This window comes from Tympanuchus pallidicinctus, unplaced genomic scaffold (genome assembly GCF_026119805.1).
Source record: "Tympanuchus pallidicinctus isolate F22 unplaced genomic scaffold, pur_lepc_1.0 scaffold29, whole genome shotgun sequence".
NCBI lineage: Eukaryota > Metazoa > Chordata > Aves > Galliformes > Phasianidae > Tympanuchus > Tympanuchus pallidicinctus.
This window is the reverse complement of record NW_026294746.1, coordinates 914106-927244: the sequence shown is the minus strand read 5'-3', so window position 1 is coordinate 927244 and position 13139 is coordinate 914106. Positions and strand designations below refer to the sequence as shown.

Sequence of the window (13139 nt, the reverse complement as noted above, 5' to 3'; positions counted from 1 at the left end):
CACTGGTCCCAGCTGAGAAATCACTGCTCATGACATCATGTAGACCATTCTCATCTTAAAAATCAAAGCCCAGCTACCTACCAGTTAGAAACACCTCTTGCCCTCATAGACCTCCTGGTAATCTGTCCTTGCTTAATTACAAAATTAAGTCCTCCCAAACAAGAATCTTTTCCTGCATGCCAAACTGCACACAGCTTTGTGAACTTCCACCATTCCCTTCCTTAGTAATGATGTCTGGAAGTTGGTCCACATGGTTCATTTCCAAGAGGAATATGCCAGCGTGTCCACAGATGCTTTTTACTGCTTGTCTTTAAGTAGAACATAGACGTTTCAACAGACATCCCACCAAGATCAGAGCACCTGTACATTCAGTTACCAGAGCTGCATAGCAGCAGCCCAGAGCTATTCACAGAATAGCCTTGCAATTAGTCTGTAAGTTGCAGGGACTGACTTTGCTGTCCAAACTAAGGCATGGGCCCTTTTCCTCCTCAGGTAGCTCAGGCTCCCTCCAGTTAACAGTGTAGATAATTCAGCAGAAACCTCTGAAAGTCTGAAAAGGAAAAAAAAAAAAACAAACAAGACAGTAAAATTCAGAATGAAGATAGTTCCATTCTTCATTCTGACATTAATGGAAGTTAAGGTCACACTTAAGATGCGTGACAACAGCCAGAGCAAGTTCCCTCCTCTGCTCGTTTGCCCACATCCCATCTACATCACAAGTGTTTGGAAGTGTTGCCAAGTCTGGAGGCAGCAGGAGCTCACTGCTGTCTCCCTTCTGCCTTTTCAGTGAGCTGAAACACAGTGTTGGTTGACAGCACAGCTTATATTCATGAGAAGTTAATGCCACTTTATTTTCCAAACTTTTTCTGCAGTTTTTTAACAGGATTGGGGTGTCCAAACTGCATCGACTATTTCACCTCACAAGGGTTACAGAATATTTACCACCTGCAGAACCTATCCATAGAGGTAAATGCTTTGGGAAGATCTGTTCTTACCACTTGTTTCTATCAGCTGTTGATCTCAAAAGCAAGGACAAAACTGTTTTAAAAGAAAGGAAAAAAACTGTGCACCAACCTGTCACAGAATATATACTCCCCATGATTTATGTCTTCCATTTATGCATCGTTTCTAGCCCTTCACATTTAACAGTGGTTCAGTTTTTGGTAGCAACCACAATAGCCTCTTCATTGGTTCCTCCAGACTGTCCGAAATGAGATCTGATGAGATCTGAGGAACTAACAGAGAGAAACAAATTAATAACTTGGCACATTGTTGAGCTCTTTTCGGATGTCCCCAAACCAGAACTCAAGTAGGTGTTTAACACAAAAAGGAAACCAGACAGGGTGCTCAGCAAACGAAACAGCACAAGTTAGGGAATGAAAACAGGCGTACAGTAGGTTCAGAATTCCTGCCCTCATGCTCTGTGTCAGCTCTCTGCTGCCAGGGGAACAGGAGCTGCCAACTGCAGTTCTCAGTTAAAGCATAACCTCTTGCTGACAAAACTGAGGCTGCAAAACTGAGGGCAGCACCAAGCAGGGACTCCCCTCATCCATCAGGATAGGGAGTAGAAAAAGCTTAAGCCCTTGGAGCCATAGTTAGCCTTGTAAGTTCTAGGGTCAGTATTTTGGACAGAAAAAAAGCTGCTGCCCTGATTCTGTTGTTTTCCCCCCAGGTAGTTTGTAGTGATCTCCTGCCTGGCAGCTACAGTAAGATAGGCAATGCAGCTGCTGAAGACACAATGATTTTTCATTGGTAGCTGGGGCCAGTTGCACAACCTTAGCCTGATTTTGGACCATTTTCTGAACTAACTGCATTATTACCTGCAAGCTGTCAAAAGAAATGTTTGGTATGGCCAGAACTTTGTATCAGGTTGCTGAGCTGTCTGTCCGAGTTGGTATTTGTAATTACTAATTGCACACTCGCTATCTTCTCTGGTTAACATTCATACGAGTCTCTGTGTTTGGCATTAACGTGGCTCTCTGGCAGCTCTCCACCACGAGGGGATTTGTTCTGGCGCAGCCCCCATTGCTGAGTTGATCCAGCTCTCAGTTAGCACTACAACCACAAAGCTGCTACAGCCCACACGGCCCACCCCCAACAGGGAGGGCCCCTAAAGCCCCAGTCAGCGGGGCTCAGGGAATGCGGCCCATTACCCCAGCCCACCCTGGGGGCTGCCTGGAGCCCCCCGCTGCTCCTGCCCTGTGCAAAGCAGCCGGGCTGAGCTCCTTGCCCTGTGAGCACAGCTGCTCCTCAGCCCACGTCCAGCGGGAGCTCTCCCATTCTCAGCAGTTCGATGTGATACAGTGAGCTTACGTCCCTGTCCCCCAGTCCCCAGATAACAAGATGCGTTTTTGGCTGACTTTCAAAACGGTGTTTGAATGACTGGTCAAAGCGTGACCACGAGTAGCCGGTCTGTAACTGAGCAGCTGCCCCTCGCGGAAGCACCCCTGGGTTGTTGTGTGTTGTGTGGACCGAGGCCAGGACGTGCCACTCGCTCCTGTGCCCACGTCCCTCTGAGCCACGAGCTGGGGGCCAGGCTCCGTCCCGGTGTTCCCCTCACGGGGTGCCCCTCAGCAGCGCTGTTCTTCCAGGATCTCGGAGCACTGAAGATCCCGGAGCAGTACCGGATGATCATCTGGAGGGGCCTTCAAGAACTCAAGCAGAGCCACGACTACGGGGCCCAGCAGCTCATCCGCTCCAGCAGCAACGCCTCCACCATCTCCATTGGCAGCTCGGGGGAGCTGCAGCGGCAGCGCGTGATGGAGGCCGTGCACTTCCGCGTGCGCCACACCATCACCATCCCCAACCGCGGCGCGGCGGACGAGTGGGCAGACTTTGGCTTTGACCTCCCAGACTGCAAGTCCCGCAAACAGTCCATCAAAGAAGAGTTCACGGAGGGAGAGATCAACTGAGGTTCTCCAGGGCGCGACGGTAGGAAACCGGACACAAAGGGAGTCCGAGGGACGGGCTGGGGAAACCAAACCCTGCGTGAAACATGGGAGAATATTTCAGCCTCGAGCAGCTGGAGAAGCATAATTTTGCTGGACTGTCGGCTGCGTGAGGAAACACGGCCCCCATCCGTCTGCCAGGAACTTCCCAGAGAGGAAACCCCAGTGGTTTATCAGAGGGTCGATGGAAGGACGGGGCGGTGAGAGCTCCTGGAATGCAGCGCAGATGCTGACTGCACGCGGCAGAGGAGTCACCTGCTGGTTCATCCTTCTGTTTCGTATTGTGCTGGACGAGCCTGGCATCAAACAGATGCAGCATACAGATAGCACATTTTCTGTTAGTGAGACCTACCTTCTTACCTCTGTTCTGTGTTCTCAGTGGTGGTGAAAACCAAAAAACGATTTAGCCCTTATCTGCTCCATTCCTGTAGGAGTATCTGCCATTGACTGACACAAAGCAACTCTGCTTTCCCGATGGACTGCCAGAAGATGTGTCCCTTTCAGTTCCTTGTAGAGCAGAAGCTGATCTCTTCGTCAGTTCCAGATGTGTTCACGTACTTAAATGTTTGTGTTTATCAGCAATGCGATGTACATACAATATACTCATTGTGCTACAAGGAAAAAAAAAGATTTATTTTCATGTAAGCTATAAAAATTGATACTGCTGAGACAATAGCGTCAAGCAATTACTTTTATGTTCTAGCATGCAGACGTGCAGAAAGTCGTGTTTCAAAACTTGTCTATTCAAAATCCAGATGTTTTTCCCTCCTGTGAATTATGTCACACGAATGCAGAGGGGGAAACGTGTGAAGGCTCCCGCGGAGTTGGAGCTCTGTGTGATTCCTGCCTGCACCACAGGTGAGGATTGGAGGCGGATAACAGTGTGGTGGGGATGAGTTTGATCCCATCTTGGAGAGAGGAGGTGGCCTCACGTGAGGTCCTTCCACCTTGGTTTGCTGCTTATGGCCATTTTTTCCAGGCCTGATTTATCTGTTGGTTCAGGCTGACAAGCAGCTCAGCAGAAAGCCACGCTGCCAGCAAACACATTCCCAGCTCCACCTCCTTCTGGTGAGCAGATACATCCAGAGGTGCTCTAAAGGTTTTGAAACATGTTTTCAACAGTATTAACTGACACGGTCCAACCATGTTACCAGTAGTACTTTTTGGAACGTTATCTTTGGAAAATGTGTTATTTTTATAGCTGTGGTTTCTTTTTTTTTTTTTTTTTTTTTTTTTTTTTGTAACACAATAAAAGCACGTCTGAATTACAACACCTGGGAACTCAAGTCTTGTTTATGCTGTACAGAAAAATGTGCACGTAACATTACTGAGAAATCTTACACCTCAAAGGGCCTGGAGTTGTTCTGCTTCATCAGCAAAGATCCCGAGACAAAGCGCTGTCCAGAACAGGAGCCGCTCACAGCCAAAACTGCTATTTTAATACAGCTTAAAGAAAGATTTCCAAGGTCTTGAACACCAGCATACGAGGAGCAGACAGCAGTCAAAGCTCTGCGTCTGCAACGAGAACAAAAGGCTCAGAACCTGCTTAGGAGCAGGCCCGCCTGCAGCTGAAGGCACTGTTTTTCTGTAGCGCGCACTCAGGTTCATGTGCTCAGGCTCGGCCTTGCGGCTGGGAGCTGCACACACGGCACTCAAGCGGAGAAGGCAGAAATCAGGGCGGTGTTTTGTCCCATTACACAAACGCGGCCGCCTCATCGCGCGGCACCTTCCCCCAGCGGGCCGTGGCGGCGCTTCCCGGAAGTGACCTCCCGATCCCGGAAGTGATCGCCGCAGCTTCCGGAAGCGGCCCGCCGTTGCCTAGCAATGCAACGCCGCCGCTAGGCGCGGCCCCGATGGGCTCCCGCGGGCAGCCCAGGTTCTGCCGCCATCCGCGGGCGCCGTGCGAGGCTCGGGGGCCGCGGTCGTTCTCCCGTTTGCCGCTGGGCTCGGAGTCGCTGGGCTTAGCGCCCGAACCGCGGCACGATGAGCTGCGCATCCCCGCCCCGCTGCGCGCCCGCTGTCGCGGTACCTGCGACAGGGCGACGTCGCCGGGTCCGCCGGGTGAGGCGGGAGGGCCGAAGGGGGGGGGGGGGGGGGCTGACCGCGAACCGCATCGCTGCCCGCTTCTCTGCCCGGCAGAAGACCTCCCGTCCGGCGACCTGCCTGCCGGGGAGCAAGACGGGAAGGAAGGGCCGCCGGAGCAGCAGCAACCCGCGGGGGATCGGTGCGAAAGGCATTCAGATAACGTCCCGTGGTACATCCGTACCATTAATGAAAAGGTGAGGAAAGCCGGCCGTACCGCCTGCCTCAGCCGGCAGAACGCCTCAGCAGAGCGCCGCCGTCGTTGCTCGTGATACCATCTGCTGGCCGATCCAAACAGTGCCGCTCCGTTTGGGGCACACAGAAGCTTTCAGAGCCAAGGAGCGCGTTGGAGCAGGGACTGCGGAAGCGGCCCAACAGCACGCACTGCGTGCATAAGGGACAGGCACTGACACACCGTAGTTCATCCGCTCCGTGGTTCCTCATCCCTCCCTTTCACCCCCTCTACCACGTTCACGTTTCAGTGCGTGACGGCACTTCTTTATTCCCTAGGAAGAATGTCTCACAACACTGGTAGCTGAGATCGATCGTCTCGCAAAGTACCGGGCAGAGTGTGCACAGAAGGACGTGGTGATTGCTAATCTCCTGAGGGAAGTGGGAAGTCTGAAGAAACAGCTGGAGTTGCTCAAGGACAGTGCTGACACAGAGGAGGTAACAATTTTAGTTCCATACACTGAAGCTGTGCGGTGCCAAGCTGTCATTTACAGTACATGCAGACCCCAGTTCTGAACGCTCTCCACATAAGGCTTTAGTAGAGCTTAAGTCCTTATCTCTGTCTTTATAGCACACAGAAACAAAACAAGGGATCTCTGTCACTGAAGTTCTCAATGAAGCGAGCACCCCAGGAGCCATTCCAGAGCAGGCAGAAGCAGAGAAGCAGGCCCTGATGGCTCAGCTCACTGCGTTGCAGAAAGCCCACAAAGAGCTCCGTGCAGAACTACGAAAAGCAGAAGATGACTACAACATGGCCACAGGTACCAGGGGAGAAGGCTTCCCCACAGCAGACAATTGTACCAGAGCGCAACTTCATCTTCTTGAGGCTGTTTATTTTACCTAGAAAAAGAGGCTGGGTTACGTCCACACAAGGGCAAAAACCTCTCCTTACAGAGTGAGTCAGAAACACCACGTGTTTTGAAACCACTTTCCCTCTTGCCTTAGAAGGGCATGAGAAAATCTTGCAGCAAGGCCTGACTCTTACTCTGGAGCACTCCATGGTGTTCCACCACTCTGGCAACCCCGTGCTTGAGTTACTGGCTCTATTAGTCCTCAGAACAGCATCTACCTCACCGTGCATTTACTTAAAACACAGCACTGTGAAATGCATTATTAACCAGTGTCATCGTGCTGTACATTAACCCACAGCCCACACAGCTCTGCTTCTCCTTACCTGAAAAAAAAACTCATGAGGTCTTTTGCATGGGTTCAGTTTGCTTACATGAGCACTCCAACCTTACAGGTGCCATGTGCTCCTTGCAAAGACAACTGGAGATCCGAGAATCCCAGCTTCGGAGAACCCAATCTGAAAATGAAAGGCTCCAAAAGGAGATCAGAGGGCGAGAGAATCAGCTACAAGCCATGTCTGCCAAGGTGCTGCCATGAGCTGCCGTCACTGCAGAGAGCTGGAAGCGGGGAATTCAGCCTTCCTGAATCAATTCTCTTGCTAAGGAGACAGGGGGTCCATGTCTGAACTGCAAAACTGATGTGTAAAATATTTTCCCTTAAGTTTGGCAGTCTGAGAGAAGAACGGAAACATGAAGAAATAATGGCAGCAATGGAGAAGGAGAACTGCAGCCTTCGGCAGGTGAATTTGGTTCGAGCCCGCGTGCCTTTATGGAAAACTCTACCATCAGCCACTTTATTGAGCTTCTTTTAGGCATGGGGGAGCAAATTCACTCCATTAGAAATGTATCAGTGAAGTTATTACGAAAACCTGACTTCCTGAGTTTATTTTCCCACTCAATTGCTTTTTTTTATAATAGCAAGCTTGCTGCTTTTAACCACTCAGGTACTCAATGCAGTGCTGGAGAAAACCTTACATAACAACAGCTACCAGAACAGACAAATTTAAGTCTGTAGACTGCTCAAGAAATACAAGAACCATTTGAATCAGATACTGGGAAATCTGCTCACTCTCTTCCTCACTGTAATGGCTTGTTCTGTGTATCTCCTCAGGTTGTTACAGAGCAAGAATCCAAACTGGGTGAGCAGATGGAGCTGATCAGTGGTTTGCAGGGCACAACGTGGCAGCTGCAGGCGGAGGCTCTGACCAACCGGTTCCACATCCAGAAGCAGCAACGTGCCCAGGAGAAAATGCAGAGCCAAACTGAAATGCTGCAGCAGGCAGAGCTACAAACCAGAGTGGCACTTGAGCGCATCACCAGCAAGGTAATGTAGGCTCCTTCACTTCAGGCTTCCACCTCTCTGCTGAGAGATGCTCCAACCAAGCCAAGCCCGTACGAATGCCAAAGAATCACACACAAACGTTTAACACATCCACCTCTTTCCTCTTTCATCAAAAGTTTGAAAGATTTCGAAGCAAAATAATTCAGGCTACATTCAGTGCAGCAGGCATCAAAGCTCCCCAGGCAGAACTCACTGACGAGGAGCTGCTGGAGGCAATGCAGGTACTACAATGGGAACTGCTGAGAAAGCACTGTCCTGTCCTGCTCTCCATCTGATGCTTTTCCATCCCTCTGCACATCTCTGCCTTTCAGAAGATAATTAACGAGCGCGCTGAGTTCCATCAGATGCTGAAACAAAAAGGCATCAAGGTTCCATCCCTCACCAGCATCGACACGTTCACCTCATCGCCAGGCATTTCCAAGGGAAGGAGGTGAAGGGCAGCATCTCCTGCACAACGGCCTGAGCAGTAGCAGGTAGCAGGTACAGGTAGCAGTAGCACCACATCACCCCTCCCCACCTCCCATTCCTTTGTTTTCAGGGGGTGACTCAGTAGCAAATTAAACTCACTCAAATAAAGTTCTGCAGTAATTCAGTTGTTTTCTTGTTGCTGCTCTGCACAATGACTCTATTTCACAGGGAATCAGGTCTGCTCAGACACAAGGATCCAGAAAAAGTGAAGTTTCCACTTGGCCAAGCTGGCACAGTTACATGACTGGGAAATCCAGCAATGCCAGAAGTGGTGACAGTGCCATACAACTGCAAGAACCATTTTATTTTTGCACTCAGTACCCAGGCACGTGGCTGTATTTGGTGTGGGATCTACAGGGATCACACAGAACTCTGTGACTCAGTCCATGGATCACCCCAGCTCATGACTGGAGAGGTTTGCATTCAGACAGCAGCCAGGCTGTTGTCACCCAGACTGCAAAAAGCTGAACCACTCCAACCGTCTGCATTTCGGACGGCGTCCCCAGCACTCACCAAAGTGGAGCGGAGGACTGGGGTCACCTCAGACAGAAGGTTCACATTCTGGGAAGCTGGGGGGCAGTGCTGACACAGCAGCAGCCCTGTGACTGGGGCTCCATTTCACAATAAGAACAAATCCAGTGCTTGACCAGCAGTTAACTCAGTGGTACACAATAAATTCACAGCTGGGGCTTCCACAAGGATGGAGTGTGGCTGTAAAATGCACTGGGAAATGCAAACCCCTGCAGTCAGTTCTACTGCCTCCATTTAAAAATAAAGCTGTGCTAAACATGGGAACTCAGCAAGAAAAAAAACATTACTGCAAAACTCACTGCTCAGATTCTGGCAGCATTAAGGTTTAAAATGCTTAAAATACACCGAATTTTCAGTTTTATGGTTACCCCAGACATAAAACTGTGCAAAATGAGATGCTGTGAGCACTTCTGCACCCTGCCTTCAGCACTGGCACACAGCACACAGCAGCACCAGTGCTGTCACCTACTGGATTTCCCAGTTCAGCCTCTAAGATGATGATCCAGCTGAAGCACCAGGAAGGAGGAGTAACCTTGCAGAGCAATACGACTGCATTTGTTTTATAAACTGAAACATCATCACGATTCACTTCCAAGCTGGTGGATTCTGACTTTGAACACCTTCCCTGCTTTTAAGTTTGCACTGGCAGATGCTGTTGCCTCCAGCCACAGAGTGCTGCTGCCTTTCTCCTAAGGCTGAGAGAGAATGCAATCCTCCTTGCCAGGACTGGCTCAAGCTTTCATGTCCCACGCAGGCAGGCAGGGCGCACTGCAGCTCCTCTTTCACACACATCACTGCGTTCTTGGATATGGAAAGAAGAAAAACGGGGCAGAGTAATTTGCTGATCTTTGATAGCAGTCAGCGAATCACTGTGAGCAGGGAGGGCGCTGCAGCCAGGTCGGTTTTTGAAGGATAAAGTACTTTCAGGTTCCCATCCATGTCCACCACTCGAACCTGCTCCACCACCAGCGGCTGCTGCGCGCTCTGGCTGGGCTTCACGTTCTCCACTCCACACAGAGCATCTGGTTCATCATCCGAGCCCGAGCCTTCCTCCTTATTTGCCATGGTGAACCTGTTCAGTTCTGCTATTTTCTGTTAAATACAGCAAAACACAGAAAGCTCATAATGCAAAAGCCTTTTGAGGTAGGTTAAGAGCAGGAGAGGGAGGAAAAGGGAAAACCAATTCCTTCCCCACAAAAGCCACAGCTTCTGCATTCTTCTCCCACACATGTGAGCCATGGAGCATTTTGCTGAGGAGCACAGAGGGCTGTTACTGAATTACTCACCAGAATGAGAGCATCCATGACATCTTTGCATATCTGCAAACTCCTATCGCTTGTCACTTCCAGGAACAGATCACGGGTGGTTTTCCTGATCTGCAGGAATGTCACAGGTAAAGCAAGCCATGAATTCCTGCATCCCCACCCACAGTGGCAACACTTCAATGCAAAAATGCAACGGAAGGCTTTCATCGACTCAACCAGAGGCAAAGAGCTTTGCCAATCCATAAAGCCGCCTCAGCAAGGGCAGCCTGGTGCCCTTGGAGCAGCTTGCTAGAGCTGGACAAGTTACAGAGGGAGAAATGGAGCTCTGAGATTCCTCTGAATCAGTCTGGTAGAGGGGAGCGAGGCTTTGGAGATGTGTGGTGTGGAGCACAGTGCCAAGCATCACAGAATGCATGCAGTTCAGAATCTGGAGTTGAACACATGAATTCTGATGAACAAACTCCCGTGGCACACAGTACCTTTGTTTTCTCACTGTTGGTTATTGGTGGGAAGGAAATCACAGCACCTTCAGCATCCACGAGACACGGGTAGTTATCTTTGCCATCCAACAACTGCAGATACCTACCAGGAAAAGCAGAAAAGAAACAAAACACCGCAAAGTAACTGAAACAGCAGCTGGACACAACGGCAGAAAACAGCGACAGAAAGGAATCAGCAGGCTCCTGATCTGCCACAAAGCAAAAACAGACATTGGAGCACTAAAACCCAGCTAAATGATGCCGTGGTGATGCAGTAACAACTACAAGAAGCGCTGGCCAGGAACATCAAATAACTCACATCTCCATTTCCACACTGCCAAAGCACACAGACAGGCTGCTGCTGCTGTCCCAGATCCCCGTGCTTCAACAGGAGCATCAGAGTCCACTGTCTGATTCTTCCAGACGAGTTATTTACGTTATTTGCCCCCTCACTCACTGTGGCAACGCACAGCTCCCCCATTACGACTTGGCCAGCTCCTCCAGCTGCCTGATGGATACGGCTGTGGTCTCTACACGAGCAGCAAACAGAACACAGCTCATCTGTTCTACAGACTTACAGCTCCTCTCCTCTGCTTAGTTTACTGAATTGGCGTGACGCTTCATCCCTCCATGGCTCCCTTCTACTTTATATGCACAAATTACTCTCACAGGCGACAAACGTGACAAGAATTTACTCTGGATGTGCGGAAAAAGAATGGAAGTCACTCCTCAACCCCCCTTTGCCACAGGTTTACCCCTCACGTTCCCTTCAGAGCTGTTTTTCTACACGAGAACAAGCTGACAAAACGCTGATCAACAACACAACACTGACTTGTGCAACCCAGAAACATTCTGCCGCTTCTTCTGCTTCCTCTGCTCCTCCGCTTCCATCTGCAGCTGACGGAGGAGATCCTTGGCTCTGATCTCCTTTCGGCCCAGAGGAGTTATCTGCACCAAATGAGAAACAGCCATTCAGCTCCGACCTTTCCCTCCTTCACGGCCGCAGAAAACAAAGGGAAATTAAGGAGGAGAGGCGCGCGGTTGGCACTGCTGTACCTTCAGCTCAGCAGGAGGCTGCACGCTGTACGTCAGCGGCCCTTTGACCAGCTGCAGGTCGTGGGTGGCGATCGTGGCCGCCGTCCTCTTTTCACATATATCTTCATGCAGTTTGGTCTAAAACACAAAGAGCATCGTCACAACACAGCCAGGTATCAGCACGACGTGCCACCAGGGCTCAGCGCTCCGCTCTACTCAGTGCTACAAATGCTTGAGGAAGCACCATTTCAACGGGTCTCAATACATCCTCGCACCCACTTACAGAATCCCCAAGGTTGGAAAAGACCTTCAAGATCATCCAGTCCAACCCGTGGCCAATAGACCTCACTAAACCACGTCCCTCCATACAACATCTACGTGTTCCTTCAGCACCAACAGGTCGGCTCCTCCACCACCTCCCTGCGCTGCCCATTCCACAGCCCAGCCACTCCTTCACAGCCACGGCCTGGGACAGCTCTGTTTGCCCCTCAGCATCACACAGCTCTGCTCTTCACCTCCAAGCGGAGGATAATTTCACCCCATTCACAACAGAAGCACGAGGACAGGGGGCTGCATCTGAGCTGGGAGATGAGCAGCGTGGGGTGAGGAAAAGCCTCCAGCACTGCGGGATGGGGACACGGCAGCCACGGGGAGCCTCGAGCCTCCCAGCAGCGCTGCCCACCGCCGTACCTGGGCGCTCAGGAACCTCCGCACGGCATTCCCCGGCCGCAGCTGCACCCCTCTGAGCACACAGCACACGATGTAGGGCCGCACGTCCCTGACGCCCGGGCTCGCCCTGACCACCATCGGCGCCGGGTTGTCGCCCACATGCAGGACCTTCAGCAGCAGCTTCCCGACCTCCTCCGCCTCATCGCGCTCCCCGTCCCCGCCGTCTTTTTTCTGCTGTTTCTCCCGTTTTCTCCTCCGGGTCTCCTCGCGGCCGCCCTCGGCGCGGCCCTTGGATCGCAGGTATTCCAGCACGGCCCGCGTCTGGCAGCCGTTCACCATCTTCTCGAGGCGGCGGTCCCGCAGCGGGTTTCCGCGCAGGTTGGCGTCCTTCAGGCGGGGACAATCGGCCAAGGCGGCGGGCAGCGCGCTCAGCCGGTTGTTGGCCACGTCCAGAGTCTGCGGGAGCAGAGCGCGGGGTCACGGCGGCGCGGGGTCGCGGAGGCGCGGGGTCGGGGCTGCGGTCGCTCACCTTCAGCGCGGGCAGCGCGGCGATGTCCGGGCTCAGCTCCTCCACTTCGTTGTCGGCCGCCTCCAGCCGACCGAGCAGCGGGAACGGCGCGGCGTCGGCGGGCGGCAGCAGCGCCCCGGGCAGCGCGCGGAGCCGGTTCCCGGACAGCAGCAGCTCCCGCAGCTGCGGCGCGGCCCTCGCCAGCCCCGGGCCGAGCTCCCGCAGGCGGTTCCCGCTCAGGTTGAGGCTGCGCAGCTGCGGGAAGGCCGCGGCCTCCCCCCCCTCCTCCGGTGGCCCCGCGCCGCCCAGCTCGGCGGGCAGCGCCTCCAGCCCGTTCCCGGACAGGTCGAGCAGGCGGAGGGCCGGCAGCGGGCCGCCCAGCCCCGCGCCCAACCCGGCGGGGCCCAGCGCGTTGCCGCTCAGCACCAGCGTGTGCAGGGCGGGCAGCGCGGCCGCCAGCCCCGGGCCGAGCTCCTTCAGCGCCGCGCAGCCGCTCAGCTCCAGCGACTGCAGCAGCGGCAGCGCCAGCAGCTGGGCCGGCAGCCGCCCGCCGCCCGCCGCCACCCGCTCGGCCACCGCCGCTCCCTGCAGCGCCAGCTCCCTCCGCCGCTCCCGCGCCGCCGCCTCCAGCTCCGGCCACGCCGCCGCCATTGCGCCGCGCCCCGCTCCTCCTCCGCGCCCCGCTCCTCCCCTATGGCAGCGAGCGGCCGGGCGTCGGGCGGGCACCAAACGC

At 53.1% G+C, this 13139-nt stretch overlaps 3 protein-coding genes across 6 annotated transcripts in view; 2 read left to right on the top strand and 1 right to left on the bottom strand.

The window, feature by feature from the left end:
* The window catches only part of TP73 (tumor protein p73), a 31232-nt gene extending 27030 nt beyond the window's left edge, over positions 1–4202 (top strand). For 3 of the 4 annotated variants that reach the window (XM_052691982.1, XM_052691983.1, XM_052691981.1), the window contains 2 exons: positions 873–966; positions 2592–4202. In XM_052691982.1, the coding sequence (XP_052547942.1) occupies positions 873–966; positions 2592–2912 (415 nt within the window). In that variant the 3' untranslated portion in view covers positions 2913–4202. The remainder of the gene's footprint in view (positions 1–872; positions 967–2591) is intronic. The other variant, XM_052691984.1, reaches the window with a different exon arrangement.
* Positions 4203–4572: 370 nt separating this feature from the next.
* On the top strand, positions 4573–8043 carry CCDC27 (coiled-coil domain containing 27). Its single transcript, XM_052691990.1, has 9 exons — positions 4573–5009; positions 5088–5227; positions 5541–5699; positions 5833–6022; positions 6505–6635; positions 6772–6849; positions 7221–7433; positions 7568–7672; positions 7763–8043. Exons 1-9 carry the CDS (start codon positions 4802–4804, stop codon positions 7883–7885), a joined length of 1347 nt encoding a protein of 448 aa, XP_052547950.1. The 5' UTR covers positions 4573–4801; the 3' UTR covers positions 7886–8043.
* A 159-nt stretch (positions 8044–8202) lies between these two features.
* LRRC47 (leucine rich repeat containing 47) lies at positions 8203–13059 on the bottom strand. The gene is made up of 7 exons (XM_052691985.1): positions 12428–13059; positions 11920–12354; positions 11251–11367; positions 11027–11142; positions 10195–10297; positions 9737–9826; positions 8203–9542 (listed from the first exon to the last, which is right to left on the bottom strand). Exons 1-7 carry the CDS (start codon positions 13055–13057, stop codon positions 9309–9311), a joined length of 1725 nt encoding a protein of 574 aa, XP_052547945.1. The 5' UTR covers positions 13058–13059; the 3' UTR covers positions 8203–9308.
* Positions 13060–13139: the final 80 nt, after the last annotated feature.

Excerpts from the sequence above, each read along its gene's own strand:
- LRRC47 (XM_052691985.1), bottom strand. The coding sequence starts at position 13,057 with ATGGCGGCGGCGTGGCCGGAGCTGGAGGCGGCGGCGCGGGAGCGGCGG. Across the intron at positions 9,827-10,194 it reads CCAACAGTGAGAAAACAAAG|ATCAGGAAAACCACCCGTGA; the intron begins GTACTGTGTGCC and ends ACATTCCTGCAG. Across the intron at positions 9,543-9,736 it reads TCATGGATGCTCTCATTCTG|AAAATAGCAGAACTGAACAG; the intron begins GTGAGTAATTCA and ends TGTATTTAACAG.
- CCDC27 (XM_052691990.1), top strand. The coding sequence starts at position 4,802 with ATGGGCTCCCGCGGGCAGCCCAGGTTCTGCCGCCATCCGCGGGCGCCG. Across the intron at positions 5,228-5,540 it reads TCCGTACCATTAATGAAAAG|GAAGAATGTCTCACAACACT; the intron begins GTGAGGAAAGCC and ends TTTATTCCCTAG. Across the intron at positions 7,673-7,762 it reads AGCTGCTGGAGGCAATGCAG|AAGATAATTAACGAGCGCGC; the intron begins GTACTACAATGG and ends TCTGCCTTTCAG.